The sequence below is a fragment of the Lontra canadensis genome, unplaced genomic scaffold, assembly GCF_010015895.1.
Source record: "Lontra canadensis isolate GAN:19392208 unplaced genomic scaffold, GSC_riverotter_1.0 scaffold6, whole genome shotgun sequence".
Classification (NCBI taxonomy): domain Eukaryota; kingdom Metazoa; phylum Chordata; class Mammalia; order Carnivora; family Mustelidae; genus Lontra; species Lontra canadensis.
In genome coordinates, this window is record NW_022631000.1 from 9,346,399 (window position 1) to 9,365,215 (window position 18,817).

The window sequence follows — 18,817 nt, forward strand, 5'->3', positions numbered from 1 at the left end:
AGTTATTAGGATAAATAAGTGGTTTAGAGGCAAGAAATGAGAAATTTTTTCTAGTCTTGGGCTTGGCAGCAAGGCACTCTAGGTCTGGTTTCCTTGTGCTGTTGCTATCGCTTTCTTTTCTTTTTTTTCATCATTTCTTTATCTGTCCCAAAGTACCGAACAGTAGTTTCACATGTTTGCTCTAATACTTCCTGATGTTCAGACAAAGGGATTAGAAAGGGAAATCAGCCTAGCAGGAAACAATGGAGTCTGGAGGCTTGAACTTTCAAAAATACAGAACAAATGTGATTAATTTTTTTTTGAGATATATTTATAAGCTTATATGTAGAAACAAATGAGTTTTAACCTTAACTCTTTGAAATTACAGTGTAGTATATACCTTCTTTTAAGTAACATCTTCTTTCATTATATGTTTATAAACTTATGTGTTGAAGCATATGAGAATAGTGTGTTCAACTTACTGAAACTACACTGTTCTTAACCTTCTATAAAAAAAAAATCCTTCATTAAGATACAAGAATATACAAAGTTATATATAGAAGCATATGGAAGAAGCCAAAACTACACTGTGTATATACCTTCTTTCCAGTAACATCTTTCATTAAGATATGTTTCTTTTTTTGTTGTTTTTATTTTAATTCCAGTTAGTTAGCATACAGTGTTATATCCGTGTCAGTTGTACAGTACAGTGACTCAACAATTCTATATATCGCCTGGTGCTCATTACCACAAGTGCACTTCTTAATCTCCATTACTTATTTAACCCATCCTCCACCCCTTTCCCCCTTCTGGTAACCATCAGTTATCTATTTAAGAGTCTGTTCCTTGGTTTGTCTCTTTCTTTTTTCCTTCACACATTTGTTTCTTAAATTCCACATATGAGTGAAATCTTGTAGTATTTGCTTTTCTCTGGTCATTTTTCTTAGCTTTATACTCTGTAGCTCCATCCATTTCATTACAAATGGCAAGATTCATTCTCTTTTATGGCTGAATAATACTCCATTGCATACATATATACCAAATCTTTATCCATTCATCTATGGATGCACATCCGGGCTGCTTCCATAATTTGGCTATTGTATATTGTACAGCTATAAACATCAGGGAGTAAATGTGACTAATTTTAGAAGAATTGTTTTTGGGATAGTTAAGTAGAGAGCTATATAAATAGATATTCTAATGGACACTGTCTTCTTTTTGTTTTGTGTTGCTGCAGGCTTTTTTTCTTTTTGAGGAAACATCCACAGCATTCATTGACATTTGAACCAGAAAGTATACATTCTTCCTTTCCTATTTTATGAAGGTACAGAATCATATCTATTGGGGGAAAGTGACTAAATGTTAACCTTTAGACTAAAAGAAAACAAAACAATTAGTGTTATTGAAGATTGTGTTAAATAGGAACTCATACACTCTGGAAAATAAATTAGTATGAACCTTTTGGGAAGCCATTTAGCAATATGCACTGAGACTTAAAATATTTGTGTCTTTTGATTGAGAAATTCTACTTCCGAGAATTTCTTGTAGAAATTATAGAAATTTTGCTTCTGAGAATTTCTTGTAAGCAAATAATCATAAATACAGAAAAGGCTTATGGATGGTGAAGTTTACCACAAAATTAATTAATGAAAAAATAGGAAACAGACTAAATGTCCATCTATAAAGTAATGGTCTAGGAAACCCCAGTCACCCAGTTGTTGTGTTGATACATTATTGTGTTGATATGGTGAGAATACATAGTAGGGGTGTAAAATAACTAAATGCTTTTGATACAGTGTTCAGTGGTGAAAATTGTAGTATAGAACATTGTTTATTCAGTGTGATTACAAATTTGTAAAATATACTTATGCTTGGACAGAGCATATTGAAGTGTAGACAGTGACTTATCTTTGGATGGTGAAACCATGTAATTTTCATTTTCTTTTATACCTCTTTCAAAATTTTCTTCAATTATCATGTATATTTTTATAGTGGGGAAAAAGAATGTAATCCTTCTGCCTTCCCACTAAAAATATACTTTTCTTACAGCTTTAAGCATCAGTAGTAAAAGTCTGCAAGCATTGGAATAAGACTTTTGCAAAACAACATTGTGGAGCATGGATTCTCTATCAGAAGAGTTTTTTACAAGGTAAGTGATAGGGTGACAAAACCAACCACATTTATTGCATTTTGAAGATACAACATTTGTTCTTTCCACATAACTTTGGGAAGCTAGTGTGACTGACATACCCTTTGGGAAACTAGTGTGATTGAGATACCCTTATGCTTGGAGATAATTTAGCGACTTTGATTGGGGGGGATATAGACTGCGTGAAATCTAATTACTAGATTTAATAAATCTAATTACTAGATCTGATAAATGTCTCTTAAGGGCCACACTCTGGCTAAAGAGTTAAGAATTGAGAAATGTACTACAGCTTGCTACATGTGGACATTCTCACCAAATAGATTAATGTGATCTATTAATTTATTTTACGAGGATTTACTGTAATGCTTGTAATGTAAAGTACCTCCTTGGTACTTAGAGAATAAAGACAGACAAAAATTTGGGTACTTAGAATGAAAATGTAGTAGGAAAATATATAAAAAATTATATTTTTAGGCACAGTGCATGCATGATGCCATGGTTCTATGTAGAAAGGAACAATAATGATTGACTGGGGTTGAGTAGGTTTCCACCAGATGACACTTGAACTGAACATTAAAGGATAAGAAGCATTTTGATATATGTAGAAAATGGAAGGAAACAACAAGAAAAAGTACTTAAGATAAATGATTGGGAGGATTTCAACTGTCTTCTAAGAAGTTTAGCTTTATTTTGTGCAGAACCAATGACATTTTTTTTAAAAAAGGAAATCTTACACTGTATTTTGGAAAGAATATTTCTTGGTGATGGGAGGGAAGAGACAACAAAATACAACACTAGTAATAGCTCAGGAAGAAGCTGATGAAGTCTTGCAGTGGTAGAAGTAGAAAACAGAAGGAATTTGTAGAACTAGAATCAATAGAATTCCATGACTGCTTAAATATGAAAAAAGGGGCAAAGAGAAAGATGACTCAAAGGTTTCTAAGGACCGGAAGAAGATATGTACCATTAACTAATATGGGGCTCAAAAATGGAGACAGGTTTAATGTGTGCATGAGAAAGAGAGGACAGATGATGAATCAGTTTTGGACATGAGGAAATTGAGGTGTTGGTAAAATATCTTAAGTTGTAAGTTGTTGAGTCGATGGTTAGAAATTTGTAGTAGTCAAAAAGCAAGGCTGAAAGTATAGATTCAGGGGTCATTAGAATGGATGCTATTAGGAGGAGGGGCAAGATGGTGGAGAAGTAGGAGACCCTATTTCAACCTGTCCCCTAAAGTGAGCTAATTATCTATGAGAACACTCTGAACACCCATGAAATCAGACTGAGATGTAGGATTATACACTTCTGGATCTCTGGGGGAGGGGGTATGCAGAAGACACCAGTAGAGAGGTAAAAGCAGAGTGGGAACAATCGGACTGATAACAGAGGATAAACAGAAGGGGGAAGGAGCCACTAGAAGTGACCCTTTGGAAAGTAATACCCCAATATGAAAGTGCCCTATGATTGGGGACCATCATTAACTTGGAGTCTTGTTAAAAGCACTTAAAAAGAGCAAAAGATCTTGAGGGGCAACTGGAGAATCGGGCAGTCATGGGCACAGGCCTAAGCCCATGGTCCTAGGACAGACACTGCCAGCGACCACCCATGCCAGACAGAGTGCAGTGGCAGAGCCTCCAGTTCCTGGTCCCAAAGCCCCCAGTGTTGCGAGGCTTGCACCACTGCTTGGGCTTGGCTGGGGCGCACTCCCACCCCCGCATGAGGGAGTCTGGTGGGCGCTTTCTAGAACCACAGCCTTTTGCACTCTGCGCTCACTGTGTGACCATGGTTAGAACCGAGATCCCCACCCGCACCTGAGTGTTTTCTGCATGCGCTCACCGGATGATCTCTAGGCCCCGCTGAGAGTCTGGACACTCCTAGGAACTCAGCCAAATCTCTGGTCGGGAGCTCTCTACAGGCAGCAACCTGTGAAACCCTGAGGTCTGAACCCCAGACAGCAGTCCCGGCAAGGGCAGCCACTGGAAGCGGGCTCCCTGGACCAGTATTGCTTGCAGTTTTACCAGCACGGGGGTGCAGAGACAAATGGGTGCTTCTGGCAACCCCTGAGACGGTGGCTGGGGACGTGCACTGCCTGTGGGAAGTTGCATGGTTCAGTGGAGTTTACAGAGGGGGAGTCTGTGTGTTCTGAACCACCCAGAGGGGAGCAGACTGAGGCTTCTCCCTGAGATGGAGGTCTGGGTACAGTTTGCTTTCCATGAAACCTCCAAAAAGACCCCAAAAGCTGCCAAAGAACAAAAGTCTCCAGAGAGCAAAAGCCTGAAAAACCAGTTTCCACAGAGCCCAGCCCCTTGATAGGGGGCAGGAGGATTCAACTCAAGCAAACCTGACTGAAAAACAATGTGGCAGCCTCCCCCCGCCCCTCCTAGAAAGCCAGCCAAAATAATGAGAGGACAACCACTACAGGGTCCCCATAAAACTGTAAAACCCCAATATTAGGGGAAAACAATACATTAAGTTCCCAGTATTGCCCTAAAACCTGTTTCTATTTCATAGATACAATTTTTAATTTGTTCTCACTGTTCTTGTTCTTCTTAATTTTTTTTAAACAACTTATCATTACAACTAGAGGTTTAATACGATGTATTCCATAATAACCTTTTAACTTGAACATTTTTCATACATATACGTGTATTTTCCTTTTTCTTTTCTATTTTTTAAATATGCATATAGATATAAGCTTCAAGGTAATCCTCTTTCCCTAATCAATACTATCCTTATTTATAAACCAGTTTTTTTTTTTTTTAAAGATTTTATTTATTTATTTGACAGAGATCACAAGTAGATGGAGAGGCAGGCAGAGAGAGAGAGAGAGGGAAGCAGGCTCCCCGCTGAGCAGAGAGCCCGATGCGGGACTCGATCCCAGGACCCTGAGATCATGACCTGAGCCGAAGGCAGCAGCTTAACCCACCGAGCCACCCAGGCGCCCTATAAACCAGTTTTAATTTTCCTTTATCTCTGGAAAGTTGAGTCCTTTAACAAAGATACCAAGATACACCCATGAAGAATCAAAATAACCTTCCTCACCCACATTTTTCTTCTATCTTTTTCTTCTGTCAGTGTTTCTGTGTATTTATTTTTGTTCTGGTATTATATAAATCCTGTCCTTGGGGTTCATTTTGGCTGGGTTCTTTATTTTTTTTTTCTTGTAATTTACTTTAGTCGGTCTTTTTGCCCATACATTTTTGCTTCTGTACCTTATAAATCTTATCTTTGGGGCCCATTCTGGCTGGGGCTTTTCTTTCTTGCTTGCTTGCTTTTTTTTTTTTTTTTTTTTTTTTGTCGTCTCTCTCTCTCTCTTTCTTTTTTCTTTCTTTTTGGTGGTGACGGAATTGCTCAGAAGCCTTCCAGGTGCACCTCGCCTAGATCATGGTTGATATATTTAGCTACACATCCCTTCAACCTCCTCTCACCAAAAGGACAAGGAGGAGGAACACCCAACAAAAATTCAGAGACAGTGCCCTCTCCATCAGAGCTATTGGATATGGACATAAACAGTATTTCGGAAAGGGAATTCGGGGTAACAATTAACCAGGCAATGGCTAGGTTAGAGAAAACCATTAGTGACAACATGGAATCAATTAGGGCGGAAGTGAAAGCTGACCGGAAAGAAGTTAAAAATGGTATCCATGAGATCCAATCTAATCTAAATACTCCAACAGCTAGGGTAACCGATGCAGAAGATAGAATTAGTGATCTAGAGGACAAACTGATAGAGAAAAAGGGTCAGGAGGAGGCCTGGAACAAACAGCTTAGAAGCCATGAAAACAGAATTAGGGAAATAAATGATGCTATGAAACGTTCCAATGTCAAAATTACTGGGATCCCTGAGGGGAAGAGAAAGAAAGAAGACTAGAAAATATAGTTGAATTAATTCTCCAGGAAAATTTTCCCAATCTGGGAAATGGAACCAGCGTTCATGCCCTAGGGGTAGAAAGAACACCCCCAAGATCAATGAATCTAGAAAGACCTCGAGGCACTTGATTGTAAGACTAAAGAATCATAATTTTAGACAAGAGCTTTTCAGAGCAGCTAGGGGGGAAGAGATCCTTATGTACAGAGGAAGGTCCATCAGAACGAGGTTAGACCCTATCCACAGAAACCTGGCAAGCCAGAAAGGGCTGCAAGACATATTCAGGACACTAAATGACAAGAACATGCAGCCAAGAATACTTTATCCAGCAAGGTCGACATTCAGAATGGATGGAGAGATAAAGAGCTTCCAAGACTGGCAAGGTTTAAGAGAGTATGTGACCACCAAGCTGGCACTACAAGAAATATTAAGGGGTGGGGTTCTATAAAAAAGGAAAGAACCCAAGAGTGTCATAGAACAGTAATTTATAGAGACAATCTATAGAAACAAGAACTTCACAGGCAACATGTCACTAAAAATGTATCTTTCAATAATCATTCTCAATGTGAACAGCCTAAACGCTTCCATAAAACAACACAGGGTTGCAGATTGGATAAAACGACAGAACCCATCCATATGTTGTCTACAAGAGACCCATTTGGAACCTAATGATACATCCAGATGGAAAGTGAAGGGATGGAGAAGCATCCTTCATGCCAATGGGCCTCAAAAGAAAGCTGAGGTAGTGATTATCATATCAGATAAATGAGATTTTAAACTAAAGACTCTAGTCAGAGATAAAGAAGGATACTACATCATTCTTAAAGGGTCTATCCACCAAGAAGATCTAACAATTGTAAATATTTATACCCCCAGTACAAGATCAGCAAACTACATAGGACAACTATTAATCAAGATAAAGAGTCATATTGATATGAATACATTAATAGTAGGGGATCTTAACACATCACTCTCATTCACAGACAGATCATCCAAGCAGCAAATCAATAAATACACAAGAGCATTGAATGACACATTGGACCAGTTTGACCTCATAGATAGATACAGAACATTTCACCCTAAAACAACAGAATACCCATTCTTCTCAAGTGTACATGGAAGTTTCTCCAGAATAGACCACATACTGGGTCACAAATCAGGGCTTAACTGATACCAAAAGATTGATATTAGTCCCTACATATTTTCAGACCACAATGGTTTGAAACTGGAACTCTACCACAAGAAAAAGGTTGGAAGGAATTCAAACACTTGGAAGCTAAAGACTACCCTGCTTAAGAATGTTTGGATCAACCAGGAAATCAAAGACAAACTTAAACAATTCATGGAAACCAATGAGAATAAAGACACTTCAATCCCAAACCTATGGGATACAGCAAAGGCAGTCCTAAGAGGGAAATACATAGCCATCCAAGCCTCCCTCAAAAAAATTGAAAAATCCAGAATACACCAGCTCTCTTTACACCATAAAGAACTGGAGAATCATCAACAAATTAAGCCACCCCCACACACAAGAAGGGAAATAATCAAGATTAGGGGAGAGATCAATGAGATAGAAACTAGAGATACAGTAGAACACATCAACAAAACTAGAAGCTGGTTTTTTGAAAGAATAAGATCGATAAACCATTGACCTAACTAATCCAAAAGAAAAGAGAGAGGACCCAAATTAATAAAATTATTAATGGAAGGGGAGAGATCACGACTAATACCAAGAAAATAGAAACAATCATCAGAAATTATTATCAACAGTTAATATGCCAATAAATTAAGCAGCCTAGATGAAATGGATACATTCCTGGAAACCTATAAACTTCCAAAGCTGAATCAGGAAGAAATCAACAACCTGAATAGACCAATATCTAGTAATGAGATTGAAGCAGTGATCAAAAACCTCCCAAAAACAAGAGCCCAGGACCTGATGGATTCCCTGAGAATTCTACCAAACTTTCATAGAAGAAATAATACCTATTCTCCTGAACATGTTTCAAAAAATAGAAACAGAAAGAAAACTTCCAGATTCTTTTTATGAAGCCGGCATTACCCTGATCCCCAAACCAGGCAAAGACCCCACCAAAAAGGAGAATTTCAGACCGATATCCCTGATGAATTTCAATGCCAAGATTCTCAATAATATCCTAGCTAATAGGATCCAACAGTACATTGAATAGATCATCCACCATGACCAGGTAGGATTTATCCATGGGATGCAAGGGTGGTTCAACATTCGCAAATCAATCAATGTGATAGAACAAATTAATAACAGAAGAGAGAAGAACCACATGGTCCTCTCAATTGATGCAGAAAAGGCATTTGACAAAATCCAGCATCTGTTCTTGATTAAAACGCTTCAAAGTATAGGGATAGAGGGAACATTCCTCAACTTCATAAAATCTATCTATGAAAAGCCCACAGCAGATATCATCCTCAATGGGGAAAAGCTGACAGTCTTCTCTTTGAGATCAGGAATACAACAAGGATGTCCACTCTCATCATTGTTGTTCAACATAGTATTAGAAGTCCTAGCAACAGCAATCAGACAACAAAGAGAAATAAAAGGTATTCAAATTGGCAAAGAATTCAAACTCTCTCTCTTTGCAGATGACATGATACTTCATATGGAAAACCCAAAAGACTCCATCCCCAAACTACTAGAATCCACACAACAATTCAGTAATGTGGCAGGATACAAAATTAATGGACAGAAATCAGTTGCTTTCTTATACACTAACAATGAAAATATAGAAGAATTAGAGAATTGATTCCATTTACTATAGCACCAATAACCATAAGATACCTGGGAATGAACCTAACCAAAGAGGTAAAGGAACTGTACTCGAAGAACTACCAAACACTCATGAAAGAAATTGAAGAAGACACAAAAAGATGAAAGAACATTCCATGCTCATGAATCAGTAGAATAAACATTGTTAAAATGTCTATACTGCCTAGAGCCATCTATACTATCAATACCATCCCAATCAAAATTCCACCAGCATTTTTCAAAGTCCTAGAACAATCCTAAAATTTGTATGGAACCAGAAGAGACCCTGAATTGCTAAGGACATTTTGAAAAAAAAACAAAAAAAACAAAAAAAAAACCACAAAACCCAAAACTGGGTTCATCACTTTGCGTGATTTCAAGCTTTACTACAAAGCTGTGATCACCAAGACAGCGTGGTACTGGCACAAAAACAGACACATAGACCAGTAGAACAGAGTAGAGAGCCCAGATATGGACCCTCAACTCTATGGTCAAATAATCTTCGACAAAGCAGGAAAAAATACCCAGTGGAAAAAAGACAGTCTCTTCAATAAATGGTGCTGGGAAAATTGGACAGCTATGTGCAGAAAAATGAAGCTTGACCATTCTCTTACACCATACAGATAGATAAACTTGAAATGGATAAAAGACCTTAACATGAGGCAGGGATCTATCAAAATCCTAGAGAAGAACATAGGCAGTAATCTCTTCGACATCGGCCACAGCAACTTCTTTCAAGATATGTCTCCAAAGGCAAAGGAAACAAAAGTGAAAATGACAAAAGCTTCTGCCCAGCAAAGGAAACAGTCAACAAAACAAAGAGGCAACCCACAGAATGGGAGAAGATATTCTCAAATGACACCTCAGACAAAGGGGCTGATAGCCAAGACCTATAAAGAACTCCTCAAACTCAACACTCAAAAAACAGGTCAAAAAATGGGCAGAAGACATAAACAGACACTTCTCCAAATAAGACATATAAATGGCTCACAAACACATGAAAAAATCTTCATCATCATTAGCCATCAGGCCGATTCAAATCAAAACCACATGGAGATACCACTTTGCACCAGTTAGAATGGCCAAAATTAACAAGACAGTAAACAAGTGTTGGAGAGGATGTGGAGAAAGGGGAACCTTCTTACACTGTTGGTGGAAATGCAAGTTGGCGCAGCCATTTTGGAAAACAGTGTGGAGATTCCTTAAGAAATTAAAAATAGGGCTATTTTATGACCTTGCAATTGCACTATTGGGTATTTACCCCAAAGGTACAGATGTAGTGAAAAGAAGGGCCATCTGTACCCTAATGTTCATAGCAGCAATGGCCACAATCACCAAACTGTGGGAAGAGCCAGCAATGGCCACAATCACCAAACTGTGGGAAGAATCCTTCAACAGACGAATGGATAAAGAAGATATGGTCCATATATACAATGGGATATTACGCCTCCATCAGAAAGGATGAATGCCCAACTTTTGTATCAACATGGACGGGTGTGGAGAAGATTATGCTGAGTGAAAAAAGTCAAGCAGAGAGAGTCAATTATCATATGGTTTCACTTACTTGTGGAGCATAAGGAATAACATGGAAGACATTCGGAGATGGAGAGGAGAAGTTAGTTGGGGAAGATTGGAGGGGAGACAAACCGTGAGAAGCAAACTGAGAGTTTTAGGGGTGTGGGGGGTTGGGTGAGCTTGGTGGTGGGTATTATGGAGGGCACGTATTGCATGGAGCACTGGGTGTGGTGATAAACAGTGAATTTTGAAACACTGAAAAAAAAATTAAAAAAAATATGGGTGCTGTTAGAATTCATTAAAGTTTGCTTATTTTTTTATTCATTCATCCAATAAATATTTGAGTGCCTTCTTTATGTCTGATGTTGGGATAGAGACTTGGAGGTTAAGTAATGAATTAGAAGGGCCTAATTCCTATCTGAGAGGATTTATTTATATGTGGGCATAAATGTAATTGATTTAAGTAGAAAATGTAAGAAAATAGATAAAAACGGAACATTAGTGGAGCACCTGGGTGGCTCAGTTAGTTACGTGTCTGACTCTTGGTTTCAGCTAATGTGTCATGGGATTGAGCCCCATGTCAAGCTGCCCAGTTGCCAGGCAGTCTGCTTGAGATTCTTCCCCTCCTTTCCTTCCCCCACCTCTTTCTCTCTCAAATGGATAAATAAATCTTCTAAGAAATGGAACATGAGTATATATATTATGTATATTTCAGGATATATTGTTATAGCAAAACTTCACCTCCTAGTAAGCAGAACAAAGCATATAGGTGGTAAAAGCAACAAAATAGCAAGAGAAAAATAATAGTCTTGTGTCTAGTTCTATCTTTGCTGCTTTCTAGGTGTATAACTTAAAAACATGTTATAAAACCTCTCTGGACATCAATTTAATCATTTTAATATATAAAATGACTACCATAGATGACTGCTTGTATATCTTCCTATACTAATATACCAGGAGCATGGTTTGATACCATTAATGTACATAGTTTGTTTTAAATATTATTAAAATAATGAATGAATATGACAAATGAGAGGTGTAGCCAGTTGTAGAAGCAGAAGTGGGGGGCTAGGAGGAGAACCAGCAGCAGTGGAGATGACAGAGGTTTTCAAGGACGGTTGGAAGGTATGATGGGCAATGTTAAATGATGCAGAAAGACAGGTAGAATGAAGAACAAAGACAAAGCTATTGAAATAAATAGTAGGATTTCATTAGTAACCTACAAAAGAGCAATTTTAATGTTGGGGAGGGAATGAGGATTAGTTAAGTTTACATACCAAAAATTGTTAGAGAAACTATGGTGAATATAGCAGCCCACGTTCCACACTTAAGAAGTGCTAAAGTAGGGTCTGGACACCTGGATGGTTCAGAAGTTTCACAGGTGATTTTAATGTGCGTCTGGGACTGAGAACTGTTGGGTCAAGGAGTGAATGATCATGAACTGGAGTTAGCCAGAAAGGTATACATGTGACAATTCTTTATTCTCTTATACAACCTAGAGAGGCTTCAGCACACTGCTGTAGTATTTTTGATTCCTTGACAACACAAGACTGTTCCTTTTGTTACTTTTTGGAGTGGAGCTTTAAAGTGGATGAAAAGACAGTTAAGAGGCTTTTTTTGTGTTTTGTGTGTGTGGTTTTTTTCTGTTTGTTTGTTTTGCCATGACATTTTAAAGAGCGCTGAGAACCATCTTGTGAAATACTGTTTTTGTGTATAAATCCTCTTCTGTTGAAACTTTCACTATGTGAAATACTGTACTATTTACCGGTCCCAGTTTCCCCTGACAAAATCAGTGGGCACGTGATGCATGGTAAGTGATTGTCTAAGAAATAAATACATATATGTGAAGTAAGATAGGATGACTTTTATAAAGCACAGTACTGAGTAGATCCATTGCTGTTTCTCACTCAGTTTTTTCTCTGCTAGTGTATAGAATTAAGATCATATAAATCCTATATGGTCTTATGTTATAGGTTCTTATATTATGGGCCCTATATCATGGTTCTGTATGTAGACAAAAGCAATTTTATAAATAGTTTTTCAGTTCTGTATGTAACACTGCATATATTCACATTTTGAACCAATGTCAGAAGCAAAACTTAACAATTTACAAATTAACTATTTTACAAAAATAGTTAATTTTTAAATATGATATTCTCTCTCAATTTTAAAAAATCGTTTTGGAAAAAGGGATAACTATAAGGCCAGAAACCTGGAACAAAAAAAAATAAAAGCATCTGCATAAGAAAGATCCCTTCCAAGCCTTTATTAACTTCATAAACCTCAGCCTTTTTAAGACCCATTTTTCTTTACATTGAAACAGTGCTATAGAGTTAATTTTTTCCCATGATTTTGGTATATTCTGTGTCCAAGAAAATTTTTTATATCTGCTTTCATTTCTGTTTAGCGCTATCCAGTAAAGGCAGAGCATACTTCTTTTTTTCTTTAACTTGCATCCCTAAAGATATGACACCTACCACTATTATCAGTCTTGCTATATATTGTTTACACTTTCGAACTTTCAGACAGATTCACTTGTTAGATTCTTTACTACTACAATTTAATTGTGTTCTTTATAAGGAGATACTCTGAATACACATTTCTTTCTTTTTCATTTAAAGTAGGGCTCCAACTGTGGAGGGGCAGACTAAGGAGGAAATCAAGAATAAGGTAGAAAAATCTACTGACCAACTGGTAAGAGTTAATTTTCATTAATTATGAATGAATTAATAATAAGTAATTATGACAGTGTAATTTTAAATCTAGTCAGTTTACTTATCTCTTCAGAATTTAGGGGTGACTCTACTTTCTTTCCTTCATAAGTAAAATTATGGTCATAATTAAATCTCTGATAATTAATACTTCTGTCTCAATGTTATTTTAAGCACCAATTCTCACTGTAAGTTAAACTTGGAGGTGATCGAATTGACTTGTCCAGAAACATAAAACAATCAATTTTAAGAAATCCTTTACTTGTCCTTTGAAGCAAAATCCAAACAAAATGAAAACTACGCACATGCAAAGAAAATTATTTAGTAAGAAATTTTCAGAGTTGTTTTGAAATTCTCTTTCCTGTTTTTATCATCTTTACTGTTAGAAATTCCAGTTCAAAATGAAGGAGAATCAAGTATACATTACTATAAGGTTTATATTGCCAGTGACAATATATTTTATGGTAGCTTAAAAAATATGTATATGTATGTATACATACATATGTATCACATGTATTTATATTTAATGAAGGGTGGATGAAGAGCTATTTGGGTTTTTTTTAGTTCAGTTTTAATTTACACATAGCTTTATGTGATTATTGATGTCCACTGTTAATAAAGTTTGTAAAGGTTATCTAGTAACAGAAGAAAATATATGAACATAAAATAATCATATTATTTAACTGCATGAGGTTATCACTGTAAAAAATGTTGCAGAGAAAATACAATATATACAGATGTACATAGGGATATACACTTGAGCCAGCAGGGATTAGATCTAGAAAGTGAATTTCTAAATACAGAATTGGAAATACAAAAGTTAAAGGAGGTGAAAACTTTGACCTGAGTTTGGTTTAGAGGCTAAATTAATTTTGTGAAATGGATTGAGCATCAAATATTTTAATAACTGGTTTAAATAATTGTAATTATATAATTTGTGACCACTAACTTAAAAAATTATATTTACAATAAGAAAAATATTTAGTAAGCATGAAGCTTATAGTATGTCCTATTAACAATTTTTATTCATGCCATAATCTTGCTTGTGTATCAATTTGGTAATTAATATTAGATGATTTTGTGGTGACTTTTGACTGCAGAACTGACCTTTAGTTTGAAATGTATGCCCTACTGACAGTGGTCATTCTTTTGAAGGGTTTGTCTAGTTACATTGTGGAAGCTTTTTGTTTTTATAAACTTTTTGGAAAATTTCAAACCTACAGAAAAGTTGCAAGAATAATGCAATGAATACTTACATACCCTTCACTGAGATTTAGTGAACTATTAACACTTTCCTACATTTTTGGATATAATTTTCATATAATGAAATAAAGTGTAAGTTCATTTGTTGGATATTGATGGGGTTGGAGGAATCTTAATTTAAGACTCAAACCCATGGAACACTGGGTGTGGTTCATAAACAGTGAATTTTGAACACTGAAAAGAATAAAATTAAGTAAAATTAAAAAAAAAAAAAGACTCAAACCCAGAAGGGGAGAGTAGGCAGGTAGTCCTACCATATTGAGTCCTGGTTACTTTCCTGGGTAATTGCAGTCTGAAAGACCTGACTGATGGTCAGAGAGTCAACTCCTCCCCACCCCCAAGGCATTTTCAGTGACTTAAGCTTTACATGGCCTCCATAATAAGAAGCTGTCTTTTCTGATTTTCAGAGGTCAGCATCAACGTACTCATATTCCCAAAGTTTAAACATGGTATAGGAACTGTGGTATCTTGTTAAGGTTTGAAGGAAGTCCATCATCCATGTGTTCCAGGTGCTTCTCCATTTCTGTTGCCCACCTGTTCCTCACAACTAATGTTAATATACAGTCCAGCAGGATTGACTATATATACCTATTGTTTAGACATTAATGATGGCTTATTAAGTCTGTAAGAATGAATTCCTATAGACCCAAGATTAGTATGACTTAGCTCTAAGTCATTCTGTTTTACTACTTTGTTTATAATTTAAACTATTACAATTTTATTTTCAATATGCTGTATGTTTAGTCACTAAAACATCAGTCACATATGTAAAAAGTACTCTTACATGTAGCTTTCGTATTATTATGTAGAATAATCTATGTAATACTTTAAACTTAGCATTTTTTATGCCTTTAAGTGGGTCAATTCAATGCAATCTGTGTATTTCTGTAGGGCAGTCATTTTTTGAGGCCTAATTCACATTTAAGCCTTAAATTGTAAATATTTCCCATTCTACTACCCTGTTAAAAGTTGTATAATTATTCTTATATATATATATATATATATATACATATAAAATATATAATTATTCTTTTTTTTTAATTAAAAAAATTTTTTAGGAGCGCCTGGATGGCTCAGTGGTTTAAGCCTCTGCCTTCGGCCCAGGTCATGATCTCAGGGTCCTGGGATCGAGCCCCATATCGGGCTCTCTTCTCAGCGGGGAGCCTGCTTCTTCCTCTCTCTCTGCCTGCCTCTCTGCCTACTTGTGATCTCTCTCTCTCTCTGTCAAATAAATAAATAAAATCTTAAAAAAAATGAATAAATAAAAAAAATTTTTTTTTAAAAGATTTTATTTATTCATTTGAGAGAGAGAAACAGAGAGACACACAAGCAGGGGAAGAGCCGAAGGAGAGGTGAAGCAGACTCCCCGCTGAACGAGCTGGGAGCCTGATATGAGGCTTAATCCCAGGAGGTGAGCCGAAGGTGAGCTACACAGGTGCCCGAGAATGTCTTATTCTTATTTGGATTTTCTATCACTTTGTCATAGTTATCTACATATAGTATATACAAGCATTTTGTTCATGGAGCCCAGTGTGGGACTTTAAACTCATGACCTTGAGATCAAGACCCGAGCTGAGATCAAGAGTTGGACACTTAGGGGTGCCTGTGTGGCTCAGTGAGTTAAAGCCTCTGCCTTTGGCTCAGGTCATGTTCCCAGAGTCCTGGGATCAAGCCCCGCATCAGGCTCTCTGTCCAGCGGGTAGCCTGCTTCCTCCTCTCTCTCTGCCTGCCTCTCTGCCTACTTGTGATATCTCTCTCTGTCAAATAAATAAATAAAATCTTAAAAAAAAAATTGGATACTTAACCAACTGACCCACCTAGTTGCCCTAGTCTTTGTTCTTTCTTTTAATGTTTTTTCTGGTCTTAATATTTAGAGTAATAAGAATATGTATAATTATGTAAATTTTTAATAATCATTTTCTTCTAGGGTAAACAGGAAAAGGACACACCTACTGATCTTGTTCCTGTTAACTTACTATTAGAAGTGAAGAAATTATTGACTGCAATTAATACTCTACCAAAAGGTGTGATCCCTCACATTAAGAAGTTCTTACAAGAAAATTTTTCCTTCCAAATCATGCAGGTAAGATTATAATTTGTTCTTTGGGGCGGAAGTACAGCTCTTTGTTTATGGCTGTCCAGAGAAAACACATTATGTTCCTTTACTCTCATACTACTACTCTACTGACAGCACTTCTGACACTAGAGATGTGGACTTATTCCCATATCAACTAGTTCTACACTAACTGGGTATCCAACAAGTCAATTAAATTCTGATACTATTTTCCTAGAGTTAGTATCAGATCCTGCAAGTCAGGGGCTCAGTTCCACAAATCTGCTCTGACTTCAGACACCAGTCACAAATCTTAGGTTGTCACTGGTACTTCTGACCAACTGGCTATGGATTGGAGTTCCCATGACCCCTTCCTGGGTTCAATAATTTGCTAGTATAGCTCACAGAACTCCAGGAAACACTTACTTGATATTTACCAACTTATTACATAATAAAGGCTAGGATAAAGGATTTTAAAAAACAGCCAAATGAAGAGATACATAGGGCAAGGTCTGGAAGGGTCACAAGTATTGGAGCATCTGTCTCTGTAGAGTTGGGGTGTGCCACTCCCCTGGCATGTGGATGTGTTCACTAAATTGGAAGTTCTCTGAACCCCATACTTGAAGGATTTTTATGGAGGCTTCCTCATATAAGCATGATCAATTATTAATTCAAATGCCCAGCCCCTCCCCATCTGGGAATGAGGATAGTGCTAAAAGCTCCAAGCTTCTAATCATGGCTTGTTGCTTCTGTTGACCAGCCCCTATCCAGGGGCCAACTGAGAGTTACCGCATTAGAACAAAAGATGCTCCTATCACCCAAGAAATTCCAGGAGTTTTAGGAACTCTGTGTCAGGAACCAGGATCAAAGACCAAATATAACCAGGAACTAGGAATAGATATCAATGTATCTATTTCTTATTATTTCACAGTGACTTTTTCCCTCTTTTCTTCCCTCCCTTTCTTCCCACAATAGTGTAGCTAAAGTCTTGAAATCTCCCATCTTTTTGTGAAGGTCTCTGGTGTCAGCTTTGACTGTAGACTTTTATTAAATAGAGTTAGTTGGTGCTGGTCTTTCAAGAATAATGGTGGGAATGTGGGTTAGTAGCTAGTAAGCCATCATTGACTATAAGGTCTAGTGTTTATTCTTATTCTACTAATAACCGATAGCATGCCACACTGGGACAGGGGATTGCTTTTGGTTTTTCTAATTTGTAAAATGTTGACAAATTTTTTAAAAACGTAAGATAAAAACAATGCCCGAAATTTTTTTATTTATGAGTAAAATAAATACTCTAAAAAAATACGGTAGATTTCTATCTTGGAAGTAGTTTTTTTAAATAATAATTTATGAAACTTTCAGCACAAGATGGGTATCAGTTCTTAAATGAATGGAGTTTTTCAAAGTTAAAGAAAATGTTCTACTCATTTCTCTGTAGCCTTTAATTGGGGACAAAACACCATAGGATATGATTTAAAATTCAAACAAACTCTAAAAATATCCAAAGACTTCACATAAAATTAATAACCTTAACTGAGATAATTGAGCAGTATGAATTCTGGTTTGAAACTGTGGAATAATGCCACTGTTTCCCTCCTTTATCTTTTGGAAATTACCCAGAAACAACAAGAAATGGAAATCAGTAGCCTTTCCGTATGGGAACAATAGCCAATTAGAAGGTAAAAATGAAAGAAGAATATTAGCAACCAAAAAAGTAAAATATCTAGGAAAACACATAAGAAATATACAAGATATAGACTAGTAATTCTCATAGTTTTTCTAGGCCACCTACATGAGACTATCTGAACCCCATACTAGTCTTAAGGAATCAATATCTCTGGAGGTAGGTTTGGGAATCTGCATTTTAGCAAGTATCTACATGCTGATTTTCTTCACATTAAGTTTCAAAATCAATACTCTATATTGAAACTATAAATGAAGATTTCTAAAACTCTAATAAAGGTAAGAAAAGAAGACCAAATAGAAAGCAATACACGTGGGAAGACATGGTGTGATAAAGTTGTCAATTTTCCCTAAATTAAAATTGATAAATATCACATATCAAAAAGTGACAGGAGGGTATTTTTTGGTTGTAATTACTAAAAGCTAATCCTGAAGTTTAGATGGGAAATGAAAGGAAGAAAGAGAAGTATAGGGGAGAAGGGCTGGGAATTTGCCCACTCAGATTAATATTAAAACTTACTGTGAAGCTCTCATAACTACAAGATTGTATTACTTGCTCTTGACTCTATGGATGTCTAGAAAATGGAGAAATTTCAGAAGTTGACCAAATGCATACAGAACTGTTAGTATATGATGACAAAATTGATATACTAAAGGGAATTGGACAAATTAACAATCCCAGTAGGAGATTTTAACATGATCCCATAAGTGACACAACATTGCCATAAAATTAGCGGAACCATAGCAAAGTTGATATAATTCACATACACACACATAACAAATACAAAACACTACACCCAATGGTGGCAGAAGA

At 36.6% G+C, this 18,817-nt stretch overlaps 1 protein-coding gene across 9 annotated transcripts in view; it reads left to right on the forward strand.

The window, feature by feature from the left end:
- The window catches only part of DZIP3 (DAZ interacting zinc finger protein 3), a 117,839-nt gene that overhangs the window by 13,373 nt on the left and 85,649 nt on the right, over window positions 1–18,817 (forward strand). For 7 of the 9 annotated variants that reach the window (XM_032852124.1, XM_032852128.1, XM_032852131.1 and 4 more), the window contains 3 exons: window positions 2,029–2,128; window positions 12,915–12,987; window positions 16,195–16,350. In XM_032852124.1, coding sequence (XP_032708015.1) covers window positions 2,097–2,128; window positions 12,915–12,987; window positions 16,195–16,350 — 261 coding nt within the window. In that variant the 5' untranslated portion in view covers window positions 2,029–2,096. Of the gene's footprint in view, window positions 1–1,858; window positions 1,907–2,028; window positions 2,129–12,914; window positions 12,988–16,194; window positions 16,351–18,817 lie in introns of all 9 variants that reach the window. The other 2 variants (XM_032852127.1, XM_032852130.1) reach the window with 2 other exon arrangements.